General features: G+C 46.4%; 1 protein-coding gene across 10 annotated transcripts in view; it reads right to left on the bottom strand.

Moving 5' to 3' along the window:
- DNAH9 (dynein axonemal heavy chain 9) overlaps positions 1 to 22,504 on the bottom strand; it is a 370,057-nt gene that overhangs the window by 46,445 nt on the left and 301,108 nt on the right. For all 10 annotated transcript variants that reach the window (XM_039501323.1, XM_039501326.1, XM_039501324.1 and 7 more), the window contains 3 exons: positions 17,477 to 17,670; positions 7,634 to 7,782; positions 1,717 to 1,844 (listed from right to left, as the gene is read on the bottom strand). In XM_039501323.1, the coding sequence (XP_039357257.1) occupies positions 1,717 to 1,844; positions 7,634 to 7,782; positions 17,477 to 17,670 (471 nt within the window). The remainder of the gene's footprint in view (positions 1 to 1,716; positions 1,845 to 7,633; positions 7,783 to 17,476; positions 17,671 to 22,504) is intronic.

The following is a 22,504-nucleotide window of genomic DNA, read 5'->3' as shown; positions in this document are numbered from 1 at the left end:
AAAGAATGTTAAAATGAGAAGTCTGATTGTAAGATCTAGCTATGGAACAATCCTGAGCAAAGCATCCACTGCTGCCTGCTGGCAGAACTGTCAGGGCCACAAACGGAAATCAGTAACTCACATATAGCTAAGTTAGAGCCGATCAGGATGTTTGTGTCAGAAAATGCTGATTCATCAAACCTGAAACTGCTTGGGCGAAGGGCCAGTCTGATGAATTTCTTGTTTCAATATTTTTTGAAAATGACATTTTGAAATTGTCAGAATGTTGCATTTCAATATTTTTAAATGAAAAGCTCTATTTTTCCCTCCTATAGTCTCCATGGCATCCCATGTCACCAAAGTCAGACTAGGCCCATACACAACCAACCCAGCCAACCCACAGCCAGCTGAGACAGAAGGGTGCACTTAGAATAGGTGGTGGCTGCTGTATCTCACACACTGCTAGATGAGAACTGGAAGTAAACAGGAAGCTTTTTAACGGTACAAGTTAGGAGGTTTAATCCCACCAGAAACTGGTGAGTAAGTGCACAACCGGACCAAGATGTAGGTAGTCAGGCCTAGTGGTCAGAACAGGTGTGAAGTCTAGTGGGTGGAGCAGATACCCAGCGTAGGGAATGAAGCTGAAGATCAGCACCAGAGTCAACTGCCAGTTACCAGAGCCAGGTTTCAGCCAGAGTCACAACCAGGAATAGCAGCTGAGGGTCAGAGCCTGGGTCAGATACCAAATGCCAGAGCCAAAGGTCAAGCAAGAGTCAGGGTCAGAAGTTGGAGGCTGGAGTCGGAGCCAGGACTGGTCACTGAGGATTGGAGGTGAGGCATAATGGTAGGAGGAGAGGCAAGGTTCAAGCATGGAGCAGGAGCACGGTGGGAACAGTAGCGAAAGCAGCGTGAGGCAGGAGCCAGGAGTGGAGCAGGTGTCAGGAACAGGGCCGGGTGCAGGAAGCAGGCATAAGCAGGGTCCGATGCAGCCACAACTGGAAATCATCTTGTTACTCGGACAAACTTTCTGTTCCTTCTTCTGGCTTAAATAGCATGGCGGGAGCAATCGGTGGAGCCGGGCGATCCTCCAATCAGAGCTCCTGTGGGTGGCACTTTGGCTGGGGCTATAATCCTAACAGCTTCTCAGCTCACTCCATTTAAGTAGCCATTGCATGGTGGCCAGGACGTGGCAGCTGTCTAGGGGCTCGCAGGCTTGGGCTCAAGACCCGGGACATCACAGTATGTACTTGGCATGGTTAAGCCGTGCCTCTGCTGCTGCCGCCATCTGTGCGCAGAGCAGGTAAAGCATGGGCAGACGCAGCACAAACTTCCCGCAAAGGAATCCCCACAGATGTGCCTCTGGCCTGGAGAGGATACTCCATGACGGCAAAAGGACTTGAACCTTCATGCCCTTTTCACTGTTAGCCTTGCTGCTGAAACTGCCCACACTGCAAGCTGAAGGTGTGGCTGAGAGCATGTGGGCATCAGGCCACTTTGGGGATAGTGTAGGAAGCTCAGTTCCCACAGGCCACCTCTCATCTGCCATCTGATGGAAATTTGCAGTGCTGTAGCCACAGCTCGAAAGCTTCTCTCTCACCAACAGAAGCTGGTCCGATAAAAGCTATTACCTCGCCCACCATGTCTCTCTGTTCAATGGAATTCACTTCCAGTGTTCCTATTTATTTGGTCAATTTTGTAACAGGGGACTCAGAGGTGTTATTTTTAAAGTTAACTTACCTGAAGGATAACCCAGTGACCCTCCTTTGCAGCCATGTCTAGAGCTTGCTCTGCTACTACCTCTTGACCTTGTCCAAGGGAAACATTGTGGAAATTCCTGTTGTTAAATGTATAACCAAGTTTCTTCCCTATAAGGAGAAAGGAAACCTTTCAGCACTCTTTACCACAACAGCTCATGCAGCATTGCTGATCTCAAACAGTAATAACAAGGCAGAGCTCATGCTTATCAAAACTCCTTCACAAAACAGCTACCACATTTCTTATAATTATCTTATTTCTAACGCACTCCTTGCCTAGGCATTGAAAACAGCATTGGCTGCTTCCTAATTATTTCCAATTGCAGCACGACATCAACACAGAGGTACAGGGCCACAAAGTGCCTTTGTTTAAAGAACATTCCCCCATAACCTTGTGTGGAGATGCATTTTTAAATTATATGAAATTAAAGTCATTTCCAGCTGAATAAACAGGCTTTAAACCAGATGTCATTCAGTGGTGAAATTTATCCTGCCAATCCAGACCATAGTTAGCAAGGCATTTAGAAATACAGTCACTCTGGAAAAGGAAACTGAGATGCCTTTAAATATTGGAAATGGTTGATTGAAATCTGTTCTGGTGCCTTGTGCCCTTAGGTTATTTCCTTCTCTAGTTCCCTCGTAACAGCCAGTCCTTCCCGGCAGTGCTCAGGAGGAAGGAATCCTGCTATCTACTGGCTGTGTCTTTGTACCGCTCCCCCATCTCAAGAGGATAGAAATATATTTCCTAAAGGAGCGCTAGCCACCAAATTCCACAGCAGTTTGCAGTATCAATATGGCTTAGATCTAACCAAAGAACTTACTACTGGCAATTTACAGAAGAGAAAACAGAATGCATCACAGTGAACTCCTGACATGGAGGAGACATAACATTCCTTCAAACTCCACTGAAGAATTGCATTGTTTACTTTGTCCCTCACATGGCAGAAATCCCATTAGGCTCTGTTTCTACCCAAACTGTCAGAGCTGGCTGTGGGAGTGGTTCTCACTGACTGTGATGCAAAGTTTACACCATCTGTGACAGAGATGGCAATTTCCTGCAGTATCTTTGGGAGACCTCACTGCGTTAAGTTTATGTATCATTGTGGGTCAAGGATTGTATGTAATCCCATGGAGGAGGGTGACCACAGCTCCTCCAGGAGCTAAGCATCATGGGAGGTGATTAAGCAGATTCACACACCTCCAGAGAAGTACCCCCACATGGAAAGGTTCACATGAACTAGTTCAAACTGCATTCTCTGGAGACCAACAAACAAAGAAAAGACTTTTGGATAAATAGCCTGAATTTAAACTAACTCAGCACCTGCTTTCAGATCCAGCAAATGGACAGGACCTTCTGTCCAAGAGGCTAGGGGGGAGTCCAGTTCTTCCTGGGAAGGGTTGGAAGGACTTTAACTTATTGAATCCCCATCAGACTGATGAGTGTCCTCTGGCAAGCTTTTAGTATGTGTATAGGGACGTCTATTGTGTTTTATGTATTTTCTCTGTAATGCGTTCGCCTCAAGAATAAATGTGCTTGTTTACAAAGGGCTGTATGGGAACCTGTAACTGCTGCCAATTACAGCTGTTCATAGCCATCAGGGAGAGAAAAGCACACATACTGGCCTGGTTAGACAGTCTGGCTTGCTGGAGATATCACAATGCAGCCACGGAACTGTGCAGCCTGGAAAAACCCGTCAGGAAGGAGAGAGACATGGGCCTCCACCCACAAGAGGGGATGGCTGGGACTGGGAGCCAGAAGCCTGAAAGAGGTGCCCTTGGTGGACCACAGGTGCAGCTGCCCTGAACTGTGACTAGTCCACTAGCTTTTGGATTACCATATGATAGCAATAACTTATAACCAAGGCCCTGAAGGACGTGGTTATTTGAGGCCTTGATGGGGCCTGTGGTAATTTCTATAGGCTGGGGAGCTACAGAGAGGAAGGATGGTCTAATGGTTAGCATGCTAGCCTATGAGTGGGGCGACTTGGGTTCAAGTTCCTGATCTGCCATAGGCTTTCTGTGTGACCTGGGGGGAATCTCCTATATCCCGCATGGACAGGAACGCCATGGGAGTGAGGCGCCTAGGCACTGTTGGAAATCTCAAAAGGCACCAGTCTGGCAGAAGGGTTACATAGGAATATCTCAGAGACAATCTCTGCCTTAAAGACTCTCAGTCTGAGCAGGCAACAGAGGCACAGCTGCAGACGTAGCTAAAGCAGGTACTGGTGCACTGGGGGGAAGGAAGGTAAAACTGGGCCCTATTGGGGCCATCCCTCCTTCCAGCACCCGCTGGACATAGAGTTGTCCTCCCCCATCCCCTCCCCACCACATGGAAAAAAAAAAAGACAAAAAAAGAACAACAGAGGATCCAGATAGAGACCGAGGAGACAGAGGGGCGCAGGGCAGCTGCAGCTGAAGTCAGGCCTCAATCTTCATTTTTTTACTTTTTTTTTACTCTGATTTTTCTGGCTGTCCAATCCCCCCCATCCTTCACCCCTCTCATTCCTCCTCCCTCCCCACACCCCCCCTCACCCCACCACCCACCCCCCCTCCTCCCACCCATGTCCCTTTCCTTTCTTTTTCCTTCAGCTTCTTCCTTTAGCTGATGTAAACACACATACATGGAAAAAAACCATGGCACCAACATGACGTTTGCCACCATCCCATCATTCACTCTGCTGGTGTGTGCTACCTCATCCCCCATTCTGTGTCCATCTGGTCTGTGGAGACAGTCCGCTCTGTGGGGCAAGGACCATCTACTGCTTTGTGTCTATGTTGCGCGTAGCACAATGGGGCCATGTTCTCGGCTGGTTCTTCGGTGCTACCATAGGATTAATAATCATAAGTAACATTATTACTTCCACTTTACAGGTGGGGAGCTCAGGCACAGACAGCCTGGGCAATTTGCCCAATGTCACTCAGGGAGTCTGCAGTAAAGCAAGGAACTGTGCCCCACCTCCTGAGCCACAGGCCAGCCCCATCACTACAATGCCAGCCTTCCTTTCCAGCAGGCTTTAGAATCTCCCAGCTCAGAGAGAAGAGGAGAATGTGCTCTTGGGATCCTGTGGCTAGGGAACTGGGAAAGCATCTGGACTTAGAGTTAGAAACTTGTTGAGTAGAGAGTGGTGGGACTAGGACAGGACTCAGGAAAGGAGGGCACCTGGAAGAAGCTCTCTTCCATTTGCAAATATCTAGCCTGAATTTCAGAGAGATTTTAGTCTGCAGTAAAAGCTCATGGAGGACACACAAAATATTGAATAGAGAGATTGAACCAAAGTCCCAGTGGGCCAGGTTTAAGACTGGTGTAACTGCTTGGAAATAATGGCTTTGTTTTGTTTAATTTTTTCCACTTTTTTTCCATGCATAAACTTTGATGGCTGACGAAAGCCAGGTTCTCAATTACATGAGTCCTTTGCAATTCCAATTAAACCACTCATGTCGTAGGTCACAGTGCCTGACTCCCAGTGCAAGAACAGAACATAATGAAGACAATTTCACCTGCAGAACTATAAAAGTACAGCAACAATTTCTCATTTTCCAGCTACTGCCTTATCTTTTGAGGAAAATCATATAAAGGACAGGGCTCTCTTTGGGGTATGGCAAGCTCCACTTTCATGTAATTCAGTATTAATGGGACTTGATGACAGGAAAGGAATGGAATAAAATGTACAGAAATCTGTAGGGCATATAAGTGCAGACTCCTGGTCGCCATGCAATACACCATAGGTAGATCTACACCGGGGATGTAATTTCTACCTCGAAGAGATATACCCATGCTAGCTCTGATTGGGCTAGTGTGCTAAAAATAGAAGTGATACTATTGAGGCATGAGCAGAATGAACAGTGATCACAGCACCATGGCTATACCTCTATTCTTAGCATACATGCTCTGAGGGAGGTAGTATGGGTATGTCTCCTGGAGCTGGGAATCACACCCCCAGCTGGAAGTGCAGACATGCCCAGAGGGCCCTTTCCTCTCCCAGTACAATGAGAGCAGAGGCTCATCATGTGCCTCATGCTGCATTCCAGCCATTTTCTTTCTGCATCTTATTAACATTCTTGACATTTATTTGACTTTAGTGCTGGTGAGAGGGGCTGGGCAGACAGCCCTGGAAACTAAAGTCACTCTCTTCATACACGAAAAAAGGTGCATCACAGACAGAAGCAGAGGGAGCCCACTCCCCGCACACGAGTCTTAGCTCTGGCACTAAGGGATCACCTCTAGGGAGATAGGCTAGTTCAATTTAACTGTATTTGTGGTGCCTGGATTTTCTGCTGAGGCTATCAGCTGTGTTGGTGTTTGGTGTGGACAGTGACCCACTAAGAATGGAATGGAAACACATTGGCTTTGCACATACAGACCACTAAAGAGCTGATGGTTTTTTTGAATATTCCACCTCGCACTCCTAGGAGCCAAAGCCCCCCTGAACTGGTGAGGCCTGAAGTCAGGGTTAGAGAAGGGGAAAGCATATTGGATTAACATGACTGGGCTCCTGAGAAGAGCTGGAGCAGCGGCCAATGAACAAAGGATGTAGCCATACTTACAGGACGGGGAGGGGGGGTACTCTATCCTGGGAAGCAGTGAATCTGGAAAAGATTTGGGTTCATGGTGGATAATCAGCTTCTATGAGCTTCCATGTGATGCTGTGGCCAAAGGGGCTAATGTGATCCTGGGATGCATAAACAGAGGAACCACAAGTAAGAGCAGAGAGATTCTTTTAGTTCTGTATTTGTCACTGGTGTGACCGCTGCTGGAATTCTGTCCCCTGTTCAACTGCCCACAATTCAGAATGTTGATAAATCGGAAAGGGTTCAGAGATGAGCCACGAGAATGATTAAAGGATTAGAAAACCTGCCTTATTGTGACAGACTCAAAGATCTCAATCTGTTTTGCTTAACAAAGAGAAGGTTAAGGGGTGACTTGATCACGGACTATAATTACTTACATGGGGAACAAGTAATTAACCATTGGAACAATTCACCAAGGGTTCTGGTAAATTCCCATCATTGACAATTTTAAAATCAAGATTGGATGTTTTTCTAAAAATCTCTGCTCTAGCAATTTTTCCGGGGTCGGTCTCTGGCCTGTGTTATACAGGAGATCAGACTAGATGATCACAGTGGTCCCTTCTGGCCTTGGAATCTATGGATCTGTGAGATGCAGTGTGACAAAAGGAGCCTCTTTGCCAACGGCAGTCAAGAAGGAACTGGCTACAATGATCTGGGGGTGCAAAGAAAGGTCCTGCAGGGAGCTGGGCTCTGGCTCTACCTCATTATCACTACCTTCAAGGGGAAAGAAACCGTAAGGGTTAGGGGTGTTCCTGAAGCTCACACTATGGAGCTTAGCCCTTCAATGAGAATCCTGAATAGCTAGCAGCTTTGATGTAGAACATGTATTGACAACAGCAATTCAGTATGTCCCTGAAAGCAGTGCTTTACCGAACGCAGCACCCTTCTAGAAACCCCTTCTGCTTTGTGGTCAGCAGATCGCACTGGCCAAGGTGCTAGCACAGCAGAGTGAGGGAGAGGTCAAATACTGGAAATTCTGCTAGTCTTTGGGGGGAAATGTTATAGGAAAGTGGTTGCTATTTGTATTTAGCTGATAGCATACAAAAAACCTCTGATGTGGGTTATAAGTTGTATGACAAACTCAGAAACTACAGCCGTGTGAAGAGTGTTGGTATTCTAGGCAATACACAGAAGAGAGACGTTTAACTTAAGCTTTAGGTGAAAATTCACAAAACTCTGTAATGCACACTCTGGGCATTATCTATTTTTAACAGGTTGCTCTATTATCCATGGGGAGCCAAGAGCAAACCCAGGAGATTCATGCCAGGATAATGACATAGAAGATAACAAACCATGATGCTGTGGATTGTTCAGAGACTTGATATATTTACCTTGTTTCTCCACATCCTTCAGAGGGTCGACCCCTGGGGACAGGATAAAGAACATTGGGGTTGCAGGTCCTGACTCCTCAAATGATGTTGCAAAATCCAGAGATCTTCCTACCACATATTTACTTCCCAGCTTTTCTTCAACAAAATCTCTGCCAGAAAAACATTGCAAGACTGTTAATATTCAGAAAAGCCAGAAATACCCAGGGCAGACAGTATATTCCTAAACTGATGCACAATCTATTAAGTGTATTTATTGTATCTTGCAAACTCAGAGAAATAAGAAACCTCATGATAAACTGAATGCAAAATACAGAATCCTAATCAGGACTTGTAGCTTACCATTAGGAATTGCTATTTCAGTAGATGTATTTCTGAAGCCCCTGTGTGACATATACAAACAAACAGAATGAGAAAAAAGATGAGATAACCAGCCATAGCAGGGGCTTTTTGGGGGTGTTGTGGTGAGAAGAGATATGCTGCGGGGTTCTGGTGACTGCCTGGATCACAAACCAATTTGAGACTGGATGTGAACACACCATCGATTAACTGTCAGGATTAGCAAATCAGAAGCCCCCCACCTGAGACAAATGGGGGTTGTGAACCCACTCAGGAGTTCAGGTGGAGTGGAGGAAGGGGTTTTGTATTTTGTGGGGTGGAAGGTAGGTAGAACAGACAGAAACTGAGGACACATAAAACAGAGAAAGACTAAGAGGTAAAAAAGCAAGAAAGCCAAGCAGTAGCCGAGCACACTGTGACTCTGGGAAAAACTAGAGCCTTTGGGTCTGTTGCCTAAAAAGGCTTGGGGCTGTACATTGAGAAACTGCTCCTTTTGTTCCTAATTCCTTCTGCTCCTGGGTTCAGAGAACCAGGACTTCATAAATTCCTTGTAAATAAACAAGATGACATCAAAGAAATTACCAGCCTCCATCAATTTCTACTTCCACCTGGAACATCTCCAGGGTTCCAAAATCTGATTAGCTGCTTTTATCAAAACAATATAGGACATACAGAATGGCAGAACAGGAAGTCAAATAGAATCCCTATTTTCTGGAGTCCTTTACAAAGTTAATATTTTCAGCTGCCACTTATTTTCTCCCCTATCTCAGGTCAATGCCATTAACCGGCCTCTTGAAACTACAGCTGTTTCCTCCTCAAACTCTGTGAAGAACTCTGGGGTTCCCCAGTAATAATTATACTTCGCACTTCCCTCTCAGGGCAATGGGCAGTCCACAGTGATGAAGAAGGACAAGCTTCTGTTTCAAACCAATGGGGCTCATTTCAGTAATGATGAAGGGCAGGATGCAAAGACATGCATATGATAGCAGATGGCAACACAAAGCTGGAGACATCAGGAGAGCATCACACACACATACACAATTTGTATGTGACACTGTTGCTTTCTAGGCCAGGCTGACATACACCCAATGGGCTACTCTTTTAGATCCTGGTTGTAGAAGAAACTGCATCTTATTAGTCCATGCCCCTTGGCGGGGTACAGTTCCCATTTCTGACATATGAGGCTAATTTTAGGAGGAAACACCCAGAAAAAGTGCTTGAAAGGAACATGATCACATAGCATCTAAGCCATTTAAATGAGGTCATTCCTTGTCTCAATGTTGCCTGCAGTAGTTACCTAGAGAATGTGGGTGGGACAATTGAACTTAGCCTGTCTAGAAGTGATGTTCTCCACTCCTGGTAGGAATTCCCCATGTTCAGAGTTCTAAAGCCATTGGTTTCAGCTAGTCTGTCTCTTCCCTGCCTTGTAATGGAAGGCAGGGTCCTCCCACTATCCCAGCTGCCTTGCCAAGTCAGTAGTGAAATTGCTCCCATATGTGCAAATAACATTGGATAATAAATTAAAGAGGGAAGAGAAGGTGCAGAAATCTGGACTCTGTGGGGAGGAAGGCAAGTAGTGATCTGTTATGATGTTTACTTTCAGACAACAGTTAAAATAACCTCCATTTCTTTTCTGAAGACATGTGTCATAGATATTCCCACTCCTGAAGGCTAAAAGCTCCTCTAAATAGCCTACAGTGGGACAACAAAGAGAGGCCTCTTACCTTACTGTATGAGTTCTTTGAGATGCCTTTGTCCACATGGATCTCACCATAGGTCTGTGGCTTTGTATGTGTGAGCCTGGGATCTACTGGTGATCATAGAATATCAGGATTGGAAGGTCATCTAGTCCAACCCCCTACTCAAATCAGGACCAATCCCCAGACAGATTTTTGCCCCAGATCCCTAAATGGCCCCCTCAAGGATTGAACTGATAACCCTGGGTTTAGCAGGCCAATGCTCAAACCACTGAGTTATCCCTCCCTGTATACCATCCTGTCCCCTACCGTGAGGATATAAAGAATGGAACAGCCCCAACATCACTTAGTTTCTTCATTAATATAGAATATTCAGCTAAAGACTCCATATCAGTAGGCTAGGAGGATGGGCTGTGAGATCTGTGTGGACACAAGCCTTACAGAATTCCAGTTACTGTAAGGTAAGTAACCTTTGCTTCTAAAAGCATTTGTTCACACGTCTCCCACTATAGGTGGGTGACTAGCAGTTACCCCTCAAGAAGATGGGTGATTGGAGTTCTGTCTCAGTAATGACTATAGAAGCAGCCCTGCCACACTGGGCATCTGATCTAGAAGCTGCCACAAGGAAGTAGCAGTTGGTAAACGTATGAAGAGAAACCTAAGTAGCTGCCCCACAAGTCTCAGAAATAAGGGCTTCCCTGAAACAAGCTATAGCTGTTGACTGAGCCCAAATAGAGTGTGCCCTAACTCAGGAGGGAATAGGTAGTTTATTTAATGGAGTGGGAAAGCTTAATGCAGTTTGTAACCCACTTAGAGAGTCTTTCAGAGAAACAGCTTGCCCTTTAGACTTATCACCAAAAGCCATAAAGAGTCTGGCTGATTTACGAAATCGCTTTGTTCTGGAAAGATAAAAGGACATAGCTCTAAGAAAATCTAGTGTGTGGATTTTAACCTCTGCAGAGAATAATGAGGTTTAGGGAAAAACACCGGTAAGTATATAAATATTCAAAACCATTTTGGTAAAAACACTGGATGTGTCCTGAGAGTAACCCTGTCTTTATGAAACACAGTGCATGGATGGCTTGCCCTCAAAGCCTGAAATTTGCTCACCAGGTGAGCTGAGGTGATGGCTGTTTTAACAGAGCAGTGATATAATGAATGTAATGACATGGGTTCAAAGAGAGGGCCCATCAAAGGCAGGACAACCGCATTCAAGTCCCAGGTAGGGAATGTAACATACGTTCAGTTGTCACAGGGTGACTCACTCCTTTAAGAGGAGGTGGAGCCACCCTCACCTGTGGCTTAATTAGCTACTTCCCAGCCTGAGGGGGCAGGAACAAGGGAGGGTCAGGTGAGAGATTAATGGACCCCCAGGCCTCATAAAAGATCTGAGAGAGATCTGTCTGGGGTGTGGAACCACAAGGTGTGAGCAGGCCATATGGAAGGTCTGAGTCAGGGTCAGCAGAAAGCCAGGCACTCCACAGAAACCAGCCTGGGGGCCCAGTGCTCTAACCCAGAAAAGAAGGCAGAGGAACTTTTTCCTTTGTTGGGGCCCTTTAGTTTGACTTGTGCCACCTCGGAAGGGGTTAAGTCTGTGACTTGACTGGAGGGCTAAGCCACGTCTCTAGCCCTGTTTGTGGAGTTACTAGGGACTCTTAAAGAAGGAAACTGAGGAAGAACGTATCTGTGACTCCACACTTGGCCAGCAGGGATTGTTGCAGGGCAGGCATGTCCTATGACACCAGCCCATTACAAATTCTTTTAATGTGGGATAGGGAAAAAAAATCAAATGACCTTCAACAGATGACATCTGATAGAGCTAGTCAGGAGAGGACTCCAAGGATGACAAGTAGTCCAGGATAGCTGGAACTGAACAGCCGAAAGGCTGAATGTGTCTCTGAATAGATCACATCAAGAAACTCTTCCACATAGCTTTATATATCCTAGTATCAAGTATCAGAGAGGTAGCCGTGTTAGTCTGGTTCTGTAGAAGCAGCAAAGAATCCTGTGGCACCTTATAGACTAACAGATGTTTTGCAGCATGAGCTTTCGTGGGTGAATACCCACTTCTTCGGATGCAAGCATCTGTTAGTCCAGAAGGTGCCACAGTAGAAGGTGCACAGTAGTCTATGCAAGCATCCGAAGAAGTGGGTATTCACCCACGAAAGCTCATGCTGCAAAACATCTGTTAGTCTATAAGGTGCCACAGGATTCTTTGCTATATCCTAGTAGAGAGGCTTATCTGCTCTCTATCAAAACCTCGTGTCCACGCAGCTTAGTCAGCCAGCCTCCATATGGTCACATACAGAGTTGCCAGGACTGGGTGCCACAGTAGAATTTGGCTCTGCAAAATGATTTCCGGTAGGTTCGTAAGTGGAAGAGGTGGTCTGATGGACAGGTGCGTCACGCTGCAGTACCAGAACTGGTGCACCCAGGCTGGAACTATCATCATCCCCTGGGCTTATCCTGATGTATCTTTCTGAGGACATTGGGAATTAGCAGTATGGGAGGAAAGGCATAAAGCAGGTTCTCTTCACACCAAATCAGGAATGCATCTGCCATAGACTCTCAGCTTACTCTTCCTTAGGAGCAGAACACTGGACACTTCATGTTCCCATCACTAGCAAACAGGTTTATCGAGGGAACTCCCCATTTCAGGAATACCTGATCTAGAACTGAATCTTTCAGATACCAGGCATGAGTGATGGAGCTCTTTCTGCGTAGTCCATCTACAAATCGGTCTAGATACCTGGAAGATGGAGAACTATTAGGCTGATCTGATGTAGGATGCACCAGTCCCAATGTATCCTGTTTCCTGATATAAGAGGGATGATCTCACTCTCCCCTGCCTGTTTCTATAGTGCATAGCTGTTGCACTGACCATCAGGATTTGAGTCGTGGTGCCATGAAGGAGAGACAGAAAGATCTTGCAAGCTAGATACATGTACTAGAGTTCAGGGCCATTCATGTATAACAGAGACTCTGCTCAGGGCCACATGCCCAGTAGCTGGAGACAGTCCAAGTGTGCACCTCAGCTCAGTGTGGACGTATCCACCACCAGAGTCTTTGATGGGATAGGTGATGTTCTGAGGGTCTGTCCACCAAAGCAGAAATGTCTTCACTTTCAGAGGCACTTCGACAGGTACATACTTAGTGTGTTTGATTTGCTGATAAAATTATTTTAATCAGCCTGGAAGAGGGTGGAGGCATAACTGTGCCTATGGAGTCACATAAGTACAAAGCCTCCACACATGACCACTTAGCTTCAGGAGTAGCATCTGTTGTTGCCACCGCGCTGACTGAAACTGGTTTTAAAGCTGGAGCAGACTGCCGCCAAGGATGAGGAGCCTCTGAATCAGGAACACCTCTCATTGTCCTCTCCATAAAAAATATTTTCAGTCAGGCATCATAGACCTTTTCCTTTCCACTGCAGCATTTGAGTTTGTTTCTCCCAAAGAAAGGGAGACAAGGAGAGGGAAGAAGACATAGATAGGTGTGTTTTTCTCATCCTTTAATCATTCTTGTGACTCTTGAATTGTGGACAGCAGTGGTCACATCAGTGTCACATACACAGGTAAAATAACCTGTCTACTCCTACTCAAGATGCCCCTGTTTGGAATTCCAGGATAGCATTAGCTCTTGGGGTCACAGCATCACACTAGGAGCTAATGTTCAGCTGATTATCCATCATGATCTCAAATCATTTTCAGAGTCACTGCTTCCCAGAATAGAGTTTCCCATCTTGTAAGTATGGCTACATCCTTTGGTCCTACATGTACACATTTACAATTAGCAATATTAAAACCTATGTTGTTTGCTATAGCCTAGGTTATCAAGTATCAGAGGGGTAGCCGTGTTAGTCTGGATCTGTAAAAGCAGCAAAGATACCTGTGGCAGCTTATAGACTAACAGACGTATTGGAGCATGAGCTTTCGTGGGTGAATAACCACTTCGTCAGATGCATGTCAAGTGGGTATTCACCCACGAAAGCTCATGCTCCAATACGTCTGTTAGTTATAAGGTGCCACAGGACTCTTTGCTGCTTTTAGCTTATCAAGTAATCCAGATTGCTCTGTATCAGTGACCTTTCATCTTCATTATTTACAACTCTCTCAACTTCTGTTCATCTGCAAACATTATCAGTTATGATTTTTTATTCTTTTCCAAGTCCTTGGTAAAAATGTTAAATGGAGGAGGGCCAACTGTACAGGACCCTACTAGAAACACATCTGCACAGTAATGATTCCCAGTTTAAAATTACATTGTGAGACCTGATGGTTAGCCAGTTTTTAATCCATTTAATATCTCTAATATTAATGTTACATTGTTCTAGTTTTTTAGTCAAACGTCTTACAGAAGTCTAAGTATATTGCATCAACACTATTAGCTTCATCAACCAAACTTGTAGTCTTATCGAAGAAAGATATCAAGTTATCATATAACTGCTTTAAAATGGGGTCCTGTCTAAGCTAAAGAGAATGGGCCACAGCTATGAGGTGAGGGTCTGTAAATTCTTACCTGACTTAGCTAGACTAATGGGGAAAATATAGGGCCCCAGACTGAGAGCCTTTTACAGATCCAAGGAATGGATATTTTACATGCCCAATCCCTGCATCACTTTGAATACAGGCTACAGATTTCTGTTTCATCAGCAACTGAGGGGACCAGCAGCTCTTAGCCCAGGGGCTAGAATGCCACTAGCTGGGGAGATTCCCAGACTGTGTGTTTGCTGACAAGTTTCTGAAGGGTTTGAAAGGACTGAAGAGACCAGGTGACACACATGACATATTCTGACCATTCTACAAAAACTGAGAAATCATCTCTGAGAGAAGATCATAGGGGGATGTGTTTTGATGTGTGTTAAAGTACAGAAGTATAGATGCTGGAACTTTATATGTGAATATATGTAACAGCAGGGAAAGTCTGTATGAGGAACATGAGTAGATTTACTGTCTAATAACTTTTGTTTAAAAGTTATTCAGAGTATTATAAATACTATTTACCATGCTTTAAATTATTTATATGATTTTTCCTTTGCATTAAGGTTTGATTTACTCAGAAAGTGAATAGTACCACTCTCTTTGAGGTTGACTGGGAACAATTAACACATACTTATCAAGGTATTACACAATAGCCCTGAAGTTTAACTCTGTATGGACAAGGAGGGCATACTGGGCGCAGGTACAGCTCCAGTGGGCACATCTGGCAAAAAGATTCCAGATACACGCGCACATACCAAAAGTCAGATCCAGGTGGACAAATGCTTGAACAGAAGAACAGGCAGTTAGATGCACAGACAAATAACACAAATACCTCCAATAATTAGTCATCATGGATGTAATGGCACAAAACTACCCATTTGTTGTGGAATACATATAATCCCCACTCAAACATTTTGCAATCTTTACAGCAAACACACATGTAAAGAGAAATACATAAGAAGTGTAGGTCTGAGTGGTTGATCTAGATGGCGTAGGGATGCAGATATGAGAGCCAGGTGAGGACTGGATCCTTTCTGGAGCAGTTAGGTAGCTCTTGGGTGCTCTCATACTGAGCATGCAGAGTGTTTACCATGAGGAGAGAGGAACGGCTTCTCTAGAAAAACATGTCTGACTTCCATGAGAGTAGAGTGTTTCAGCCTCTGGAAGTCAGGCCACTTCTACCTAGCTACCTAAGTGTGGATTCAGGAGCCTAATTTTGGGTATCCAGGTTGGAAAATGTTGGGCATTAGCAGTACACTGGCTTCATGTTCATTTTGTATGTAATGTCCTTGGTTATTTTAGGGAACCCTACAGTCAAGCATCTATAATATGGAAGTCTTTAGTGAAGGCATCATGAATTATCCTTATTGTGCATGGCCAATGCTCTAAAACAACTCAATAATAAGTATAACATGTTTTAATGCATTTACATTAACATGTCAATTTTACATGCCCAGAACTGTACTCAACTGATTTCTTCCACTTTGGATTCTTTTTTCCTTATCATCAAGGAGTACTGTCATCAGAAGCAAAACTTCATATTTCTAGGTTCAGCCATTTTTGAGTAATGTGAGTACAAATATTTCCGTTGGAATGAACAGGGGAAGACTAGTAAAACATAATACCTAGTCACATAAACTCGGAAACAGTTTAGCTGATGTTAAACTTTCAAGAAAAAAAAATTATATTTGGGATGAGACAAGGCAGGAAAATCCAGCCCAAAAGGAGTTTGAGAAAGTTGTGAGCAATGGTGAGAAAAGGGTGGGTTAGAATTTGACTGTGGTATCTCCCAAAGGCCTCAGTCAGGATCTTGGAGAACAAGCACAAACAGAGATCTAGTTCCTGCATGGAGCAAGTTACAATGTGGACCTCAACCTATATATACACACATATAGGATTGTGTAGCTGTATAAAGCTATTCAACAACCTTTTCAGTAAAAGACTAATGTCTTACAGAAATGCCAGAAGCTGGAAGACAAGAACAATATACATGGAACAAGTCCTGATGAGTGAAAGACCTTTAGTTTTTCCTGGAACATCTGTTCTGTGTTGTCTGCCTACAGTTTGCCTATTTGCCTTCACTACATACACCTCTACCCCGATATAACGCTGTCCTCGGGAGCCAAAAAATCTTACCGTGTTATAGGTGAAACCGCGTTATACCGAACTTGCTTTGATCCGCCGGAGCGCGCACCCCCTATCCCCCCCTGGAGCGCTGCTTTACTGCAGTATATCCAAATTCGTGTTATATCAGGTCGCATTATATCGGGGTAGAGCTATAGTTTATAACTACAACTTTTAGAACCAGCATGATATATGTGTTATTTTTTCCACCATTAACCCAATGTATAAGACATCTCTTTACTCCAGCATCTAAGGAATAACAGCTATAAACAATTTAGTAACTAGTATCAATTATAATGAATTATACAGTTTGATTCTGCTAGAGTTATTTATTCTTAACTATTACAGACTGATGTGTAAAACCAGAGCATGCTAGGATGAAAGGGACAATTGCTGTGGAAGTCACAGCCTGTTCTTGTTTCTCTTCTTGAATCTACAGTTTGTGAAGCAAAACTTGAGTAATTATGGTAGATAGTATCCCACAGCCATTCATAGTAACTGTAGTGAGACTGCTGCTTATTCAAAGCAGTAAGACAAACCCATTAATAAGAAAATAGGCGAGTTTTCTGTTTGATTTGATTTTGTAAACAGCAAGGCACTGACACAACAATAATAATTGTGACGTATTCTGCTGCAGCTGTGCTTTATTTTTCATGTATAATAAAGCAGAGGTATTATAATGAAATCATGTCTGTTCAACAAGAGGTTCCATACAGCTCAATCTGTTCATCTCAGATTCTGTGGGTGTTTTTTTCATTCATTGCTGGAGAATTTATTGTGAAGTGGGAAAGCGTCTCTAAAGATTTAGGAATAAAAGACCATTTATGTACAAAAAGCTGCACAATTCCTGTTTGATATCACCCAATTTTTGACCATATATGTCCGCTCTTCAGACTGTTTTCTTTAAGCTGCTATTACGTATGATTAGGTTCCCTGGAAGTCATCCTGATGAAATGGATTTCCTGATTAAGAGGATCCTGATTAAGTGGAGTGGGTGCATTGCACTGCAGTTAGAGATGATTCATTTAGGGCCATTAACAAGAATCTTTTAGAAGAAGATTGTGTGAGATTCATATATTAAGGTTAAATAAATGTGAACACATTTTCTGAATCAGCTCTGCTTTCTTGAGCACACTGTTAAACAGTCTCCTCACTCCCCACCCCCAAATGAGAACATAACAGGGATGGCCACTGGGTACCCTTACCGGACAGCATAAGTCATGCGATCAGGCCGGATGGCTCTCAACATGCACAGACGCTGCAGAGCTGACTTGCTCTTCCATTCCTGAGGGAACTTCTCCTTTTCAGGGCATTCAGATTCTACAAATTTTTTCCAGCGTTTGGCAGATCCCTCAATATCTCGATCCAGGTTCCGGAATTCCTCCATAGATGACAGACTCTGGAAAAGTTTAGTGAACTCCATTTAGGACAGAAATATGACATGCCCCTGGGAATCATTTGTGACAGCTACTAGCTGCTACAGTTTTGCTATGTTGGAGTGGTTAAAGCAGAAGCCAAGGAGCCAGGCTCCTGCGTTCTATTCCCAGGTGGCTCACTTCCTTGTTGTCAGGCATCTAGCCTCTCTATGGCTCAGTTAAGCCATCTGTACAAGGTGAAGAATACAGTATTATCTCAGAGGTGTGTTGTGAGGCTTACTGAATTAGGCCCGGATTCAGGAAGGCATCCTACTCATGACAGCACTTGAGCATGTACTTAACTTTAAGGGCAATGGGACTTAAACCCATGGTTAAGCACTGTCCTGAATCAGGGCCACAATTAATATGTATAAAGTGCATGAGATCCCTAGAATCATAGAACCATAGGGTCATGAAGGGTTAGGGTGACCAGATCACCCAGGTCAAATATCGGGATGCGGGGGGGCGGGGCGGGGGCAGAGCAAAAAAAAAAAAATCCCCCACCCCCGATTCCTCCTCCCTCCGCAAGCGCTGGAGGGAGGCCCGGGAGACTCAGGGGAGCACAGGGCCGAGGTGAGTGTGAGTCCAGCCTGGCCCCGAGCAGGCAAGACTCAGGCGCGGTATCTAGAGGGAGAGTACGGGGTGGCCTGCGGGGCCAGGCAGCGGCTGTTCTCCTCACCTGGGCAGCAGGACTCGGGAGCAGCCGCTGCTGCAGCTCCCACTGCCGCGGGGGGAGGAAGCGGCCGCTGGCCAAGCTCGGCAGCTGCGGCTCTGGCGCCCACGAACCCCCCGAGCCCGGGCCTGCTGCGGGGACCCAGCGCGCACGCTGCGCATACCCAGCCCCTGGCCACTCGCGTCTGGGCTGGCTGCCCAGCTGGTGCAATCCTGCGGGCGGCCTCGGAGTGGGGGCAGCAGGCCCCAGCCCCCTGCATCCCGCTCGGGTCCTGCAGGGGAACAAACGGGACTGGGCTGCCGATGCCTCCGCCACGGGATTGCACCAGCTGGGCAGCCAGCCCAGACGCGACTGGCCAGGGGCTGAGCGCAGTGTGCGCACTGCCCCGCAGCAGGCCCGGGCTCGGGGGGTTCGGGCCTGGGCACCAAAGCCGCAGCCGCTGAGCGCCACGTGCTTGGCCACTTCCTCCCCCCGCGGCAGTGGGAGCTGCAGCAGCGGCTGCTCCCGAGTCCCCTGCCCAGATGGGGAGAACAGCCGCCGCCTGGCCCCACGGGCCGCCCCCCTACTCTCCCTCCAGGTACCGCGCCCGAGTCCTGCCTGCTCGGGGCAAGGCCAGACTCACACTCACCCCGGCCCCGCACTCCCCTGAGTCTCCTGGGCATGGCAGGCTTGGAAAGAGGCGGGGATTTGGGGAGGGAGACAATGGGGCAGTGAGGGGGCGGGGATGGGGGCGAGGATTTGGGGAAGGATCCAATGGAGGAAGGAGGGGGCGGAGTCGGGGCAGGGGAGGGCACGAGCCCTTCGGGCTCCGGAGCCTTTGCTTGTTTGTCCAGTGTCCCGACCTAACATTGGTCGGGACGCGGGACAAACAAGCAAATATCGGGACAGTCCCGATAAAATCGGGACGTCTGGTCACCCTATGTAGGGTGAAATTAACTCTGTAAATGCAAAGTATATTACATATCAGCCCAAAACAAATTCGGAACACCCTTGAACTATGGGGAAGTTCAGAATAAGAACTGTATTGCTCAGAGCCACTGCTAATTACTATGGGATACATCCTGCAAGATGCTGAGCAGCTATAACTCCCATTTACTTCACAGGTAATATAATTTGTCATCCCAAGCCACGTGAAATATGCACCAAAACAATAAATCAGCAAGTGGATCTTCACATACGCCACTAGAAATGCTACTTGATGTTTTGGCAAGTATGATTCCCTGCCGGATACCCAGGATTCTTGAGGTGATTGCACACAAACCGAATCACAACCTTTGGACTATGCACAATCAGCTGTGTGAGTCTCTAGAAAGCAGGGTTTACTAGATCCCAGTTGCCCTTGTAGGGTTTGAGGGTAAAAATGGGAGCATGGCCCGAACCACCCTTCAGCTCCTTCCGTAAAAAGCTTTAATCAGACTCCCAAGATGGGTGAGGAGAGTGGGTCCTGAGGGACAATCATTTTAAAGAAGCATAGTCCCCTCTTTCCCACCACACCCATCCATCTGGGTTGTGACCTCCTCCCAAGCACCAGACACATCAAACATGTGTCTATAACAGACATCACAGTGTCACATTATGCACAGGACTCGATGTCAACTTTCTTAGCCACCTCAGCCTGTATGATCCAAGGCCCTGAGGTGAGGAGAACATCTCAGCGGGGAAATCATCCTGGCAGAGTGACAGCAGGAGACAGGGATGCAGCCCCAGAGAGCTGAGCCCAGACCATGTCCACAATGGTGCAGGCCCTGACAAACACTGCTCTGTAAAGAGCAACCAAAGGGGCAGAAGCAGGGGAGCATTGACGGCTGGGGGTGAGGTCCCAGCCCGCTGCCAGACAGAACTGAGAGGCAGTTGGGGCCACTCCTGCTTTTTGCCCCTGGAAAACCTCTCCCTGGGAGGCGCAGGGGAGTGGGGGGCAGGAGGGGAAGGAAGAGGACTATTGTGTTCCAGAAGATTCTGAGCTGATGGCCGTCACATTATCCCGGCTGGGGAGAGTGAATATCTTCCCACATCAGCATGCACAGCGGAGTACAGAATTTGGCCCAGGTGGTTACTTTATACACAGTTCAGATTCAGACCCATGCCTGGCTTTGCAGCAGTCAGAAAGCGACACCTCTCCTCTAACTCTGCATACGATCTCAGGCTCTGTTACATGCACCTCCTCTCTAGTGATCCTGACCTTGACTGCTTCTTGGGGTACTAACTGGAAACCAAACTGCACCTCACTCCTCAGCCTTGCCTTTGGTGTCCTTGCCTGCACTCTATCCAGAGACACTGGGGAACCGATGCCCTCACCCACCAGAGGGGGTTAATGACTCTCCCTATCCCCAGCCAATATAGAGGTGATGTCCATGGACTGCATGAAGGCCTCTGTGGCTAAAATATGATCATTGCAACAGAGAGTCTGTAAGGAAAGGTGTAAGCCAGCAGAGAAAAAGATTACACATATCTACAGAGTATCTGCCCCAAATAAAGAGTTAAAATAAATCTGCATTCACATTTCCAAGAAGAGGATCTCTAAAGTGCCAGGCAAGAGACACTTCTCCCTGGGCACGCTGCTGTCAGCGACAGTGACACAAATGGCTAGGACTGGAATTTCTGGACCCGTGTCAAGCCAAAGGAATGGGGGCTCGGATTCACTCAATGAAGCCACACTAGGTGCATAAGTATAACCGGTTTTATTGCCAAAGTATAATAAGCTTCCCAGCCTTCACGCATTACTAAATATGTGCTTTCCAGCAACCAAGCAAGCATCAATGCTTACGCCCCTTCTGCTACGGACAGTCCCGGACCTGCCAGCCTTGTCCTTGAGGGCTTGTAGCAGGCGCTGCTCCAGCATGGGGAATTCCTGGGCACCCACAAGGCAAGGGTCCGCAGGTGAGACTGTTCATCTAAAGCAATTCTCCTAGCTGCTATCATCATCATCTCCTTCTGCGGGGGGGGGGGGGCATATTCACCCACAAGCAGGCTCTGGCAGGAAACACTACTGCTCTCTATTCCCACAGTCAACACTCTCCGGCCTTCCATATCTCTTTTCTTGTTAATCCAGTCGAGTGGCTGTAAGCCAGTCCAGCCGGTCAAAGCCAGTTCACTACTAGCCCCCCACCCCCTCCACCCCGCAACCATTCTGTAACAACAGCCCAAGGTAACTTGCGGTCAGCCCCACCATCCCAGTACTGGCAGGAGGTGCTGAGGGTGAGATCTCTGCAGAAAGTGCGTGTGGAAGCAATTCCCTTGTAGCATTAACAATCACAAAAAGAAATGGGAAATGGAAATGTTAACAGTACCATGAGCATCAGAAGGGAAATCTGATTAGCTCCAGCACTGAGAAATTCAAGAGCTGCAGCCAGCCACAGGCTCAGTAACACCATCTTCATCAACACGTGCAATTTCAAATATATTTGATAGCTGAAATCTGTCTCTTTCTATCCCCATACACACTTGCTATCTCTCCCCACATACACACTCTCTCTCTGCCTGTCCAGCTTCTCATGTTGGTGCTCATCACCATCGCATCTGAGTGCTTCCAACAGCCATAATACATTACTCTTCCCAGAAGGTAGAAGGAGCTCACGCACAGGCACCACTCCCCAAGCTGTGAAATGCAGCCATTCTGCACCAACATGCCATGACACCATTGAGGATGGGAAGTGGAGAATAACTTCTCCAAGTTAAGCCGCTGAGGCAATGGAGAGGACAGAATGTATTAACCAAGTGGGGATGTGGCCAGGAAGAGACCAGGGCTCTTGCTCCTTCTCTTGCAAAGGCGCCCGAGCATTGTTAACGGTTGCAAGTATGAAAGCCCTGAATTGTGTCTCACTCAAAAGGTGGCCCTAGAGCAGCACACGGCCACTAGCAGTGCAATGAAGCACCTAGAGTGACCAGAGAGCAAATGTGAAAAATCGAGACGGGGGTGGGGGTAATAGGAGCCTATATAAGAAAAAGACCCAAAAAATCAGACTGTCCCTATAAAATCGGGACATCTGGTCACCCCAGAAGCACCGCATCAGTGTTATCTCAGAGAGAAGAATTCCACCCACTGAATCACCAGCACAACTTGCTGTATTGCTTTTGTTTTCATCAGAAGTCTCACATCCGAGACGTGAATGGGTCCAAACCCTGATGGGGCGAGGCTCTAGGTCTGT

The sequence above is a fragment of the Mauremys reevesii genome, linkage group 15, assembly GCF_016161935.1.
Source record: "Mauremys reevesii isolate NIE-2019 linkage group 15, ASM1616193v1, whole genome shotgun sequence".
NCBI classification, from domain to species: Eukaryota; Metazoa; Chordata; order Testudines; family Geoemydidae; genus Mauremys; species Mauremys reevesii.
This window is presented reverse-complemented; position numbering and strand designations above follow the sequence as displayed.